At 44.0% G+C, this 12593-nt stretch overlaps 1 protein-coding gene across 2 annotated transcripts in view; it reads right to left on the bottom strand.

Moving 5' to 3' along the window:
- The window catches only part of ME3 (malic enzyme 3), a 316892-nt gene extending 305678 nt beyond the window's left edge, over positions 1-11214 (bottom strand). The window contains exons 1-2 of one of the 2 annotated variants that reach the window (XM_036747311.1): positions 10804-11214; positions 10313-10529 (exon numbers count right to left, since the gene is read on the bottom strand). In XM_036747311.1, the coding sequence (XP_036603206.1) occupies positions 10313-10513 (201 nt within the window). In that variant the 5' untranslated portion in view covers positions 10514-10529; positions 10804-11214. The remainder of the gene's footprint in view (positions 1-10312; positions 10530-10803) is intronic. The other variant, XM_036747312.1, reaches the window with a different exon arrangement.
- Between the last annotated feature and the right edge of the window lie 1379 nt (positions 11215-12593).

Here is a 12593-nt window from a genome sequence, read left to right as displayed (position 1 = left end):
TGATATAGAATACAAGCTTTCTCTGACTTCTGTCTTTTTAGTACTTCTGAGTAGTAGTCCCTTCTGAGTTTTACTCAGACTAATGGCATAGCCACATACACAAGCTTTTCTGTATCTGGAGACTACAGTAATAATCAGCCAGGAAGGATTAAATCTGATTTGTCTATACCAATTTGTCCTTAAAATATCTCAACTACATTTCCTGAGCGACTGCATAAAGAGGCTGAGACAAATGCAAATTCGATGATTACAGGACAAGAATTTATTTAATAATTTGTCCCTTCTCTTTCAATCAGGGAGGCCCAATCCTACCATCACATCATAGACTTTAGGAAAGCATATTAAGTTATCTGCCTTCGGGGCTGACAAGCTCTGATGAACTTCTCAGTTTGTTGGCTTCAAATCATTGATCATCTCCAGAGTGATCTGAGAGCCAAGTTGGTGATGACAGATGCCCCAAAAGGAGACAGGATAACATGACTGAGTTCCAAACTGGCACTGAACAAAAAAAATTTTTTTAAAGCATGCTTTATACAGAGATGAATCCCAAATGTTATAGAATGCAATAAATAACAATTGCTCTTAGAAGGAATAAGGATTCCTGTGTAGCCTCAGATGTTCAGCCAGCATAGAACGGCTGGCCACCAAGTCTTTACATGTTCACTCAGCTAAACTAATGAGCTCCATGCAAAAAGGCTGTCTCCTGGGGAAGCCATGTGCATTTCTAAGAGTCCCAGAGGAATTCAGGGAGCCATGAATGAAATGCACTGATCCGTAAATAGTCATCAGACTGGGCATCCTCTCCATTCATCCTTTTTCTGAACACCAGACTCCAGAGACAAACAAAACAGAGGCAGAAGTGCTGGAGTACAATGGGTGTGGGGCAGCACCATTTCATGATAGGTCATGTGCGTGCTGGTGACACAGGATGGAGCATTCTGAAGGACAGCACACTCTGTGCAGGAAGGAACAGACTACTTCCACAAAAGAGCTTTCACATACAACAGGAAGACCTGGGATCCAGTGCAGTGGGTACATGATCTCCAAGTTCTAAAAAAATCTTTGTACACAACCAAGCAGATAGAACTAGGGCTTAACTGTGAAATATTCAATACTTCCCCCCAAATCTGTGCTTTCCCTTCATCCCACAGATATTTATAAATGGCCTTCTGTGTGCAGAGGACCATGCTAGGTACTGGGAAAGATACAAAGCTTAGACAAGACACAGCCTCTGACTTTGAAAAGCTTAGGATCTAGTAAGGAGATAAGATTCTAACACAGATAGCTATAATATACAATATTACAGACAACTGGTGTTACATGAAGACAGATGGGAAAGTTCCCTTCCAAAAGGTCAGATCAAGGAAGGCTTTGTGGAGAATTGTACAGTTTCTCTCTACCTTAAGTTTGAGAAGTGGAATATTTTGAGATGAGGCTGGAAATAAAGGAGCCAAACCATGAAAGGCTTTGAATACAGAGACCCAAAGTTTATGTTGATATTAGCCAATTTAGCAGGACCTGCCAGAGTTTATGCTCTATAGCCTTTGAGAACCCACAGTCATCTCCACACCATAACAAGACATCAGTATAGATAGAACCTTGGTGGATAAAATAGTGAAAATAAATCAGAGGAACATTGGCCATGATAAGTCACTGAAGGTTTTCCTATCTCAGTTATTCCCATTGTGAAATAAGGGTGATATCTGCTTCCTTAACTCATGGGGAAAAGAGGGGATTTTTTTCTTTACTGGAACTATGATTTCACTAGTGCAAGGAATTGCTGATGAGAAAATTCCCTTTACCAATGCAGATCACTCCCTGCTTTGAAATTTCTAGTGTTAAGAGTTGCCTAGAGTACTAAGGGGTCAAGTGATTTGTCAGAGTTACTCAGCCGGAATGAATCAGAGGCAAGACTTGAATCCAAGTTTTCTTGATTCTCAGGCAGGTTCTCCAACCACCAGGACATGCTCCCTCTCAGTACAGATAATATAGATCAAGAAATCAATGCCAAATATTTACCATGTGCCATCCAGAGGTAAATTTGGGAAGAGAGATAATATATAAATTCTAGTAACTATAAACATCAACTCTTTCAAGCAAATCAAATAGAAGTGATGCATGGCAGTGTAATAAATTACAATTTATTTTAGGAGGAATAAGGTAAATTCCAGTGTAACTTCAAATGTTCAGCCAATATGGGATGTCTGGCTACCAAGCAAGTCTTTACATGTTCATTCAACTGCTAAATTGATGTGCCCTAACCCCACCCCACTCCCCAAAAAAGAAAGGAGTAAAGAAGAGAAGAGAAGGGAAGAGGAGAGAAGGAAAGGAAAATAAGACAAAAAGAAGAAAACAGAAAAGTGTTTGCCTGGGGAAGTCATATGCCCATTCCAGCAGAATCCGAGGAGCCATACTTCTCCTCTCCACAAAATACATTTAATATTGGTTTGCAGGTTTTTAAGGAGCAGAGCTTTGGTGAAAACCTGAAAAGATAATTTACTTCAATTCAGCAATTTAACAAATATTTATCATGTCAATTATTATTTGTGAAGCATTATGTTGGGTGCTAGAGATACTAAGACAAAAGAAGAAAGGGGAAAAAACAGTATTCAGCCATCAAGGGCTTCATCCAGTTCTATAATTCCTTGCCTTCATAAGAAAGGGAGCTATCCAAAACAGAAATTAAAAGGATTATCATAACTCAGAGAGTATTTTGCACTGGAAATCAGTGGACTGGGAATCAGGAGACCAGGGTCACTTTGGTAATTTTGCATAGTTGACTGGTCTTGGAAAAACTGCTTCCTATTCTGGAGGGGCGGGGGGGGGGGGGCGAGGAGCTGTTTCTTTATCTGAAAACTGAAAGGGTTAGCCTAAATCAAAGGTATCTAAGTTTTAGGTTTGTTTTTTTTTTAACAGTGGGCCTCATAATCAGAAATCTGTATCTACACAGGCTAAATGATCGTTTTATTTCTAATAATAATAATAAACTATAAGCTATTTAAAATGTGATTTTTAGCAATAACAAAAGTGGTTTGTTTTTTTAAAGCTATACCCAATTTAATCAACTTCATTGGTACAATAGTGAATAGATATAGGCCTAGTATTAGTCACTAATCGATCTGGATCACTTCAATGAGAAAAATGGCATTTTAGAAGCTTAATTTTCATGAGAACTATGGGGGTACCTCAGTTTTAATTCCCACTTTACGTCAGTAACAGTGTCTCTCAGCTCTGATTTCAGCAGTTCCATGAAAAATAATCTATGCTTACCATCAGGGAACGTCAAACTAAAGAAATTTCAGGAAGAATTTTAGAGTTAAATTTAGAAATTTCAGGAAGCTTGGCCCTATAGACCTAGTGGTTATATGTGCTAGAGGAAGGAAGGAAGGAAGGAAGAGGATGGGAGGAAGGAAGGAAAGGGAGGGAAAGAAAGAGAAGGAAAAAGAAGGAAGGAGGGAGGGAGGGAGAGAGGGAGGGGCAAGTCAAATGTCAGAGTTGCATGGGACACATTTTGGATACTTGGGGATTAAATGATGTCTCTCAGGTCCATATATTTACAGATTTCACTGTGTAGAGGAATACTAAACCCCTCCAATCCTGTCCCCTCTCCTCTTTCCCTCTTTCAGGTAGCAATATAAAACAACAGTATAAGGTCAGTACCTTAGGCTGAAGTCCTTGGTCCGATTTGAATGAGAAGGCTTACTTTTCTATGGAAGGCCTAATCAGTTTCTAAAACGAAAGGCCTGATCAGACAACTGGCTCTTGAAACAATCGATATCAACAAGGATCCATACTTTATGAAGAACCATTTGGGTTCCTATGAATGCAAACTCTGCCTAACACTTCACAACAATGAGGGAAGCTACTTAGCGCATAATCAAGGAAAAAAGCATCAAACAAATTTGGCTCAGAGAACAGCAAAGGAAGCCAAGGAGGCTCCAGGCCAGCCAGCCCCAGAGAAAGTAAAAGTGGAAGTGAAGAAGTTTGTGAAAACTGGCTGTCCAGGCTACAAAGTGATCAAACAGGACACAGAGATGCACCAGCAGAGGCCAGCTCTTCCAGACTGACTATCCTGAGATCACTGAGAGCATCATGCCATGCCACCGGTTCATAAATGCCTACGAGCAGAGGATTGAACCCCCAGACAGATGCTGGCAGTATCTTTTGATGGCAGCTGAGCCCTATGAAACCATTGCTTTCAAGGTGCCAAGCAGAGAGACTGACAAAGCCAAGGGGAAGTTTTGGACACACTGGAACACAGACACCAAGCAGTTTTTTTCTCCAGTTCTATTTTAAGATGGAGAAGCCTCCTGTTCCTCCAGGCCTCCCAGCTGGGCCTCCTGGAGTGAAGCAGCCCCCACCCCCACTGATGAATGGTTTGCCACCTTGACCACCTCTGCCAGAGTCCTTGCTGCCACCACCTCCAGGTGGCATGCCTCTGCCACCCATGCCTCCCAGTGGGCCTGCACCCCCAGGCCCTCCTGGGCCTCCTCAGATAACCCCCTCCTGCACCTGGAGTTCATCCTTCCCCCCCCCCCCACTCCTGGGGTTCATCCCCAGGCTCCAGGAGTTCACCCTCCAGCACCTGGGGTGCATCCCCCAGCTCCAAGGGTACATCCCCCAGCACCTGGGGTTCATCCCCAGGCTCCAGGAGTATACCCCCAAGCACCTGGAGTTCCCCCACAGGCTCCTGGGGTACACCCTCAAGCACCTGGGGTTCACCCCCAAGCTTTGGGGGTTCATCCTCAGGCTCCAGGAGTTCATCCTCAAGTTCCAGGGGTTCACCCCCAAGCCCCAGGTATACACCCCCCAAACCCATGAGTACATCCCCCAACTCCTGTTTCAGTCTTCTCTTCCCTTGGAAGGACCTGGAAACATTCCTCCTCCTCCACGAACGAATTGAAAAGTTTTTCCTCCTCCCCTACCAGCTTGGTTTTTATTTACATTGCATCATTCCCCCAAAGACAAGTATTGGTGGTTTTTTTTTTTTTGTGCAGAGGTTTCAACTCTGTCCTCAAAGTTGATTAAATAGGTTTCTACCTTGTTTACACTGAAAAAAAAAGAATTTAATTCAGTCAGTTAACAAATTTATTAAGAGACTACTATCTGTCAGGTACTGTGCCAAGTGCTGGGGATACAAAAAAAAAAGTTAAAAAAAGTATTCCCTCCTCTTAAGAAGTTTAGAGTCTAATGGGGGAAACAATATGTGAACAGATACATAAAGACAAACTACATACAGGATAAATCGGAGGTAACCTCAGAGGAAAAACACTAGCTTTAAGGAGGATCAAGAAAGGTTTCTTGTAAAAGGCCAGATTCTGGCTGGGACTTGAAGAAAATCAGTGAAAATGCTTGGAGTCTGGAGAGATGGAATATCTTGTGTGAGGAACATCAAGGCTATGGGATGAGTCAAAGAGCATGTGAAGGTAAGGTGTAAAAAAACTGGAAAGGTAGAGGCAGATTATGAAGGGCTTTGAATGACAAACAAAGGATTTTATACTTGGTCCTGAAAGTAACTGAGAGCCACTAGAGTTTGCTGAGTGATGATGGGGTGGAAGTGGGGGTGAAATGGTCATATTTATACTTTAGGAAGATCACATTGACAGCTGAATAGAGAATGGACTGCAATGAGAAGAGACATGTGGCAGGCAGACCAACCAGCAAACTACTGCTATAGCCTAGGCATGGGGTGATGAGGGCTTTCCTGCACCAGAGTGGTAGCAGTGACAGATGAAAGAAGGGGGCATAGAATGTTGATGTCACAAAGGTACAACCACAGAACTTGGCAACTGATTAGATATGGAAGGTGAGAGAGAAGGATGAGTCAAGAACCTGGGTGGCTGGGTGGTGCCCTTGACAGTAGTAAGGAGTTAGGGAAAGGGGAAGGTTAATACATTTATTTCTGACAAAATTGTTTCAAACAGTACCGAGTTTTTCCTTCCATAACTCATAAAGTTCCTAATTGTACTATGATCTTTCTAATCTACAACATCCCCAAATCATCCATTCCCTCTTTAACAATATTTTCTTACTCACTAGAAATTCAGTCTGCCAGCAAACATTAAGCACTTACTACATCCCAAATACTGTATTAGATGTTGTGGATACAAAGACAAATTTCAAATATTCTTTATGGGGAAGGTGATATATGCACATATCAATAAGTATATAATACATACATATCTGTGTGTGTGTATACATATATATTTATAAATTTGGGGGAAGGGAGGTGCTAGCAGGTAGGAGGAAGGAAGAAAATAAGCTTTTATTAAGTGCCTTCTCTGTGCCAGGCATTGTGCTAGTGCCCTTATAAATATTACTCATTTGATCCTCACAACAGCTCTGGGTAGTAGGTGTTATTATTTCCATTTCATGGTGGAGGGGCAGCTAGGTGGCACAGTGGATAGCACACCGGCCCTACAGAATGGGGTGGAATGAGCAAAAGGCTTCTTCTAGGAAGAACTTAAGCTTAACTTCGAACAAACTAGTCAGCGGTAAGGAGGATGTGTATATCAGGTATGAGGGATAGCCTGTGCAAAAGCATGGAGATGGGAGGTGGACTTTTATGTAGGAGGAACAGCAAGAAAGCCAATTAAACTATATTCCATAAATTGTGGCTTAAATTTCCATACCTCTCTTTCTGCCCTAGGTAGAGTGTTAAACCAGATGATCAATATCATGTTTTAGAGCCTCTCATGTATTCCATATATGTTTCACATTTACCGCTGCCTCACCTCCTTTTCTCAGAGCTGAACAAGTCAGGTCAGCAAGCATTTGTAAAGCACCTACTATATGTCAAGCACCGTGCTAAGTACTGAAGATATAAAGAAAGAAAAAAAAAACATGGTCCCTGACCTCAAGGAGCTCACAGTCTAACGGGAGAGACAAAATGCAAATGACTCTGCACCAACAACATATGGACAGGATAAACTGGAGATACTCTCAGAGGGAAGGGTTACCAGGAGTACTCAGTACCAGTATTACCAGGAAAGGCTTCTGCAGAATGTGAGATTGTATCTGGGGCCCGAAAGAAGCCAGGGAAGGCCCAGTTTCCTCAGTCCTATCCTAACGCAGAGGTCATCAATTACTTGGCTGATTTCTAAGACTAACCTGGTCTGTCTCCAATAAAATGATCAGGAGGTCATCACTGGATCATTTACTGAGACCATGTAGTTCTATTCAAAGAAAGTCTTAATGAAAAAAGTAGGTAGCCCAGTCAACAATGCTTTTATAGCCTTCAAGATCCACCCTGAGTGGCCCCTACAAACACAAATGCCCACACTGGCACTCTCAGCCCTTTCCATTCCTCCTTAATCATCAAGAGAACGTGGGGAAATCCAAAGTCGCTACTTATCAGGAAGATGTGATGAAAACATTGTTTTAACAAGTGAAGCCCTATTTCTATTTTCGGGGTAGGAAAAGGCTTGCCACAGCTGGAGAAACACAGGGACTAAGAAGGCTTTAAAGAGACCACAATTCCAGGGAAAATACAGTCTTTTGATCCATTCCTTTATTAACACTCATAAAAAAGTAAAGTTAGTGGTCCATGACTCATGTATCTCCAGGTCCAATACAGGCAAGATGACCAAAAGCTCTAATTAAACATCACTCAATCATAGGTTGGCTGTATGCAGAGATTCCTTTTATGTTTTCAAGTGAAGAAAGGGATGGGAAAAGGTAAGTTAAAGTCCATTAACTGCAGCTCACTATAAGCACATGTACAATTAGGGATAAGAACAACATAAACAAGGAAGAACTTATATGGTCTTTTTTACATTTCAAGGAGCTTTCACCTACATGATCTCATTTGATACTTTTAACACCCCTGTTCAAGTCTCATAAACCTCATTTTATTGATGAGGAAATTGGCTCAGGTTAAGCACTTGTTCAAAAAAGTGACTTATCAAATTGATAATAATCCCTACTGAAGAAATCTCCAATATCCTTTTCTTTTAGAAATTATTATGAACCTTTGAGCAGGATGGTAACATAAACTTCATTCAAAAAAATGTCAAAATAGTCACAAGAACTTTTAAGTAGTTGTGTGGTAAGGTTAAATGACCTTGCCAGAAGTTTTAAAAAAGGAGTTTCCATTAGAAGGAATACTTTCATGACAATATGGCCACATTGGGTACTCTGGTTAAGACAATGATCCAAGACAATTCCAAAGGACTCATGATGAAAAATACTGTACCCATTCAGAGAGAGACCTGATGAACTCTGAGTGCAGACTGAAGCATGTTGTTTTTCACTTTCTTTATTTTTCCTGCTTTTTTACTTTTGTAACATAGCTAATATAGAAATATGTTTTGCATGACTTCACATGTATAAGAGGTATCATATTGCTTATCTTCTCAATTGGTGGGAGAAAGACTTGAGGGAGGGAGAAAAGTTGGAAATCAAAATTTAAAAAGAATGTTTAAAAAATAGAAGTTTTTTAAAAGATGATATTTTGTTTTGTTTAGTAAGTTTTCTTCTTCAAACAAGGAAATAAAATTTAGTATGCTTATTCAATGGCAAAACTTTCCCCTAAATATACTAATAATGGTTTGTTAAAAGAGGAGAAAAGAGTAAAATACATATTAAAGTCGTGGAATGCAGCAAGCCCTTGGTTCCAGAATGGAGCCAAGTCAGGCAACATCCAAACTAGTCTTCTTACGCTAAGCCCAAGGCACTTTTCATAACTCTACACTGCCTTACTGGAAGCCTTGCAGGTTAAGCACTAATTCGAGGTTATATGACAACCAGTGACAAAGTTAATACAGGAACTCAGGTCTCCTGATTATTAGCCAAAATCATTTTCTATTAGAATACTCACCATCCACTCTTTTGAGGTCCAGTAGTTAACAGGACTTCCCAGAATAAATGTATGAGTGAGACAGGGTTAGGTAAAAGAGTGGGAGCACAGTGCTACAGAGGCCCTAACTGGGTATCACAAGACCAGAGTTCTTCTTTCTACTTGTCCCCTAACTGATTTGGGCCATTGGGCAAGTCGCTTACCTTCTCTGGGCCTCAGTTTCCTCAGCTGTAAAAATGAAGAGGGTTGGACTAGATCAGTGATGACAAACTCAAATAGAAACAGGTAATGTATTTTTATTTTATTTTTTAAAACATTTTTCATTTATCTGGTTTGGAGCTCACTTGGAAGTTCTGTGAGGACTTTTTGAACTAGACGATCAACAAGATCCCTTCCAGCTCCAAAACTGCTGTTGTTGTTCAGTTGTGTCCAACTCTTCATGACCGCACTTCGGGGTTTTCTTAGCAGATACTAGAGTGGTTTGCCATTTCCTTCCCCAGCTCCTTTAACAGGTCATGAAACTGAGGCAAACAGGTTTAAGTGACTTGCCCAAGGTCACACAGCTAGTAAGTGTCTGAGGCCAGATTTGAACTCAGGAAGATATTCTTCTTGACTCCAGGCCCAGGGCTCTATCCACTGTGCCAACTCTCTTACCTTACCACCTTTCAAATATAAAGTCCTATATTCCATTTCTATAGGATTGTACAATTATCAAACTGCTTTTCCACGTGTGGATCTCATTTGATCCACACAGAGACTGTGATACAAATACAGGTATTATTGTTCCCTGTCTTAGAGATGAGAAAACTTGGGCTCAGAGAAATCCAAATGACCTGTCCAAGGACATAAAGTCATAGACAGAACTCTGACCCAACTGGTGAAATCAGGGCTAGCAATCAGTCACAGGATCTAGGACCAAAGGGGCCCTAAAGACCATCTAGCTCTAGGTCTGCCCCTTTGTTTTCAAGATAGAGTGAAATAAGTTGCTTTGAAGTCACATAAATAACCCGGTAACCTAGGTTTGAAATCTCAGCTTTGCTATTTAACTACACACGTAATCCTGGGCAAATCACTTCATATCCCCACATCCCTGGACCTCAGTTTCTCCATCTGTAAAATAAAAGGATTAGACTAGATGATAACTAAGGCTACTACATCCTATCAACTTATCAGGTGTAGAGTCACAATGGAGTACGGTTGCTCTGATGCCGAATCTTTCCACCACAGCATGCTGCCTCATATCCAAGGCACCTGACCCGCCTTTATTTATGAGGCTTAAAAAAAAAACAAACCCATAGCCAATCAAGTTACAGTCATGCCCTGGTAACAACTGACAAGACACACCAGGAAAACACTGACACTGAGGCTGGATTCTCGTATAAAGGGGCAAGAGGGAAGTTCAGGCTCTCCGAGAAGGGCTATAACTGGCCGGTATGACACGAGTCAGGGGCAACCAGCCCCATCTGCAGTTTAATGTCCAGACCACCGCCCCCACCACCACTCTCCCTCCGGTACCTTGTTGAGATGCGGGTTTCTGGTGACGTCGTAGCCCCGCTTCTTCAAGGCCAAGGGCACCGGATGGGACCCTGTGGGCCCGGAGCTGCTGCTGACCCGGACCGGCTGGGTGCCTCTCAAAGGGGGCGCCCGGAGCAGGAGGGCGCAGCCGGCCCTGCCCTGGAGAGCCACCCGGGCTCCCTGGCTGAAGAGAGAGCTCATCCTCTTCTGGCGAAACCTGAATGACGCGGACGAGGCAAGAATCTAGTATCAGGGACTGGGCGGTTATACAGCACCCAGGAGTGACCTCGACCCCGAGCTCCCGGGGAATGCACCTGGGGAGGGTGGGGGGAGGGCAGGCTACAAACCGCAAAAAGGATGGAAGTGGGTTGTAACAACAGGATCCATCGCACCAGTTCTCCACCCCTCCCTGTTTCCTCTCATACTCGGTCCCCAACCTGGAACAAACACCTCTCGCCCCTCTCCCGGTTACCCCTCCTCTGCGTATTCACCTGCAGCTGCAGAGAGGCTGCCCTCCGCCCAGAGCCCCGAAGCACGCGCGCAGCCTCCGTGTATTTGCCTCGAGGGGGAAAACCGATGGGGATGGAAGCGGGGGTGCGGCGCAAGGGAGGGAGGAGAAAGGAGAAGCCCCCAGCAAAACGAAAGCAAACCCAGGAAGCAGATCCTGAAATTGCCAATGACAGCCCTGTGTTGCTCCTGCTGGCCAGCGAGTCCCAGGAACCAGCGCTCCCCTTCTCAGTGGAGAGGGAGCAGCTGCACCTCAGTGTGGTGGGGGGCAATCCAACAATCCCTCACACCCCCCATCCCTTCCCCTCACGGCTTTCTGAGAAACCGATTTCCCCTCCCCCCCCTCAGGGCTCCTCTTTCTCCTCTGGGTTCCCCCTCCCTCGGCCAAGTCAGGCAAGGAGAGCGGGGCGTGGAGGAGGCAGGCCTGATCCGACTCCACGTGAGGCGCACCGCCCAAGCGCAGCAAATCCTCGGCTGCGAAGCTTGACAGCGGCCTGATGGCCCCGCCCCCTCTCCACCTGCTCGGTGCGGCTGGCTAGGAGCCCGAGCTCTGCGGCCACAGTCCCGAAGCCACCTCCTCCTCGGACAGATCTTCCCAAGCCTCTGGCCGAAACTCTAAGCCAGGCTGGGAGCTGGCGCAGCAGGCCGGGGACTCGAGGTAGGCGTGCCCGCCTCACCTGGTAGAGGAAAGACGCGAGGCTTGGCTAAAGGCAATGGGCTAAAGGTGATAGGAGTTGGGGCCTCCCCTGGGGGACCCGAGCCTGAAGTTTCATTAAAAGTCACCGGTTTATTTTTCCGCTCCCGCGGATTAGCGCATGGTTAACCGCAGAGGCCCCCCACCACCCCACACTGAGCACACGGAAAGGGTTCTGCAGCATCATGGAGAACTCCCTCCAGGGGAGCTCCGGCTCTGGGATTCGCTGCCCTTACCTCCAGGTGGTCAGAACCTCAATCATCGAACTTAGTACCTCTTTGTACTGTACTGAGAGAATTATTCGGGGAAGAATTTCCTTGATGGGGGAAAGGAATGTGGGATCACCCTGTGACCCTGAACAGGTCATTTCTTAAGCTCCCTGGGATTTATTTTTCTTAGTAAAACGAAGGCTTTGGATCATCTCTAAAGAGCCTACATCTCCAAAACATATTAGTCTAAGTAATTCCTAGCCAAGAAAACTCTAGCTTCTCTGTAACACAATGTATCTGCTCCTCTCGTTCCCATCGGGGGTACTTTGGAATGGACTGCAGTACATTCGAGCAGTTGCTTCAACTGGCTTCCCTGGAAAAGGAGGATAGTGGTGGAAGGAGTCCTAGGTTTGGTCAGAACTCCAGATTCTAAGTTACAGTGCGAAAATCACTGAACATCTCAGCAGCCTCACTCACTTTGACTCCGCCAAGGGGCCTGCTCAGTCTGATTGGTGAGTCTCTGGCTTGGATCCTCATTTCTTGGTACATCCTTCTCAACTCAATCTTTTGACTGCTTCAGCTCTTCAGCCCCCTCAGCCCTCCCATCTTTAATGTTGTTTTCTTCTCCTTGTTGGAATGTAAGCTCCAGACCAGTTTTTCTTGTATTTAGACTTTCCTACCACTTAGCACCTCACATCGGCATCCAATGTGACTTTGACTCTGTTTTCTTATCTGTAAAATATGGATGACCCTGTTTGCCCTACCTACAAGTAAATTGTGAGGATCAAAAAGGACCGTCTGTATTAAATCATTATTAACAACGGACAAAGAGGGGCTTTTCCAAAAATCTTGGCTTGACCGTGGAGTTCAG

This window comes from Trichosurus vulpecula, chromosome 2 (genome assembly GCF_011100635.1).
Source record: "Trichosurus vulpecula isolate mTriVul1 chromosome 2, mTriVul1.pri, whole genome shotgun sequence".
Taxonomy (NCBI): Eukaryota; Metazoa; Chordata; class Mammalia; order Diprotodontia; family Phalangeridae; genus Trichosurus; species Trichosurus vulpecula.
The sequence above is the reverse complement of the archived record's forward strand: the minus strand, read 5'-3'. Positions and strand labels throughout refer to the sequence as shown.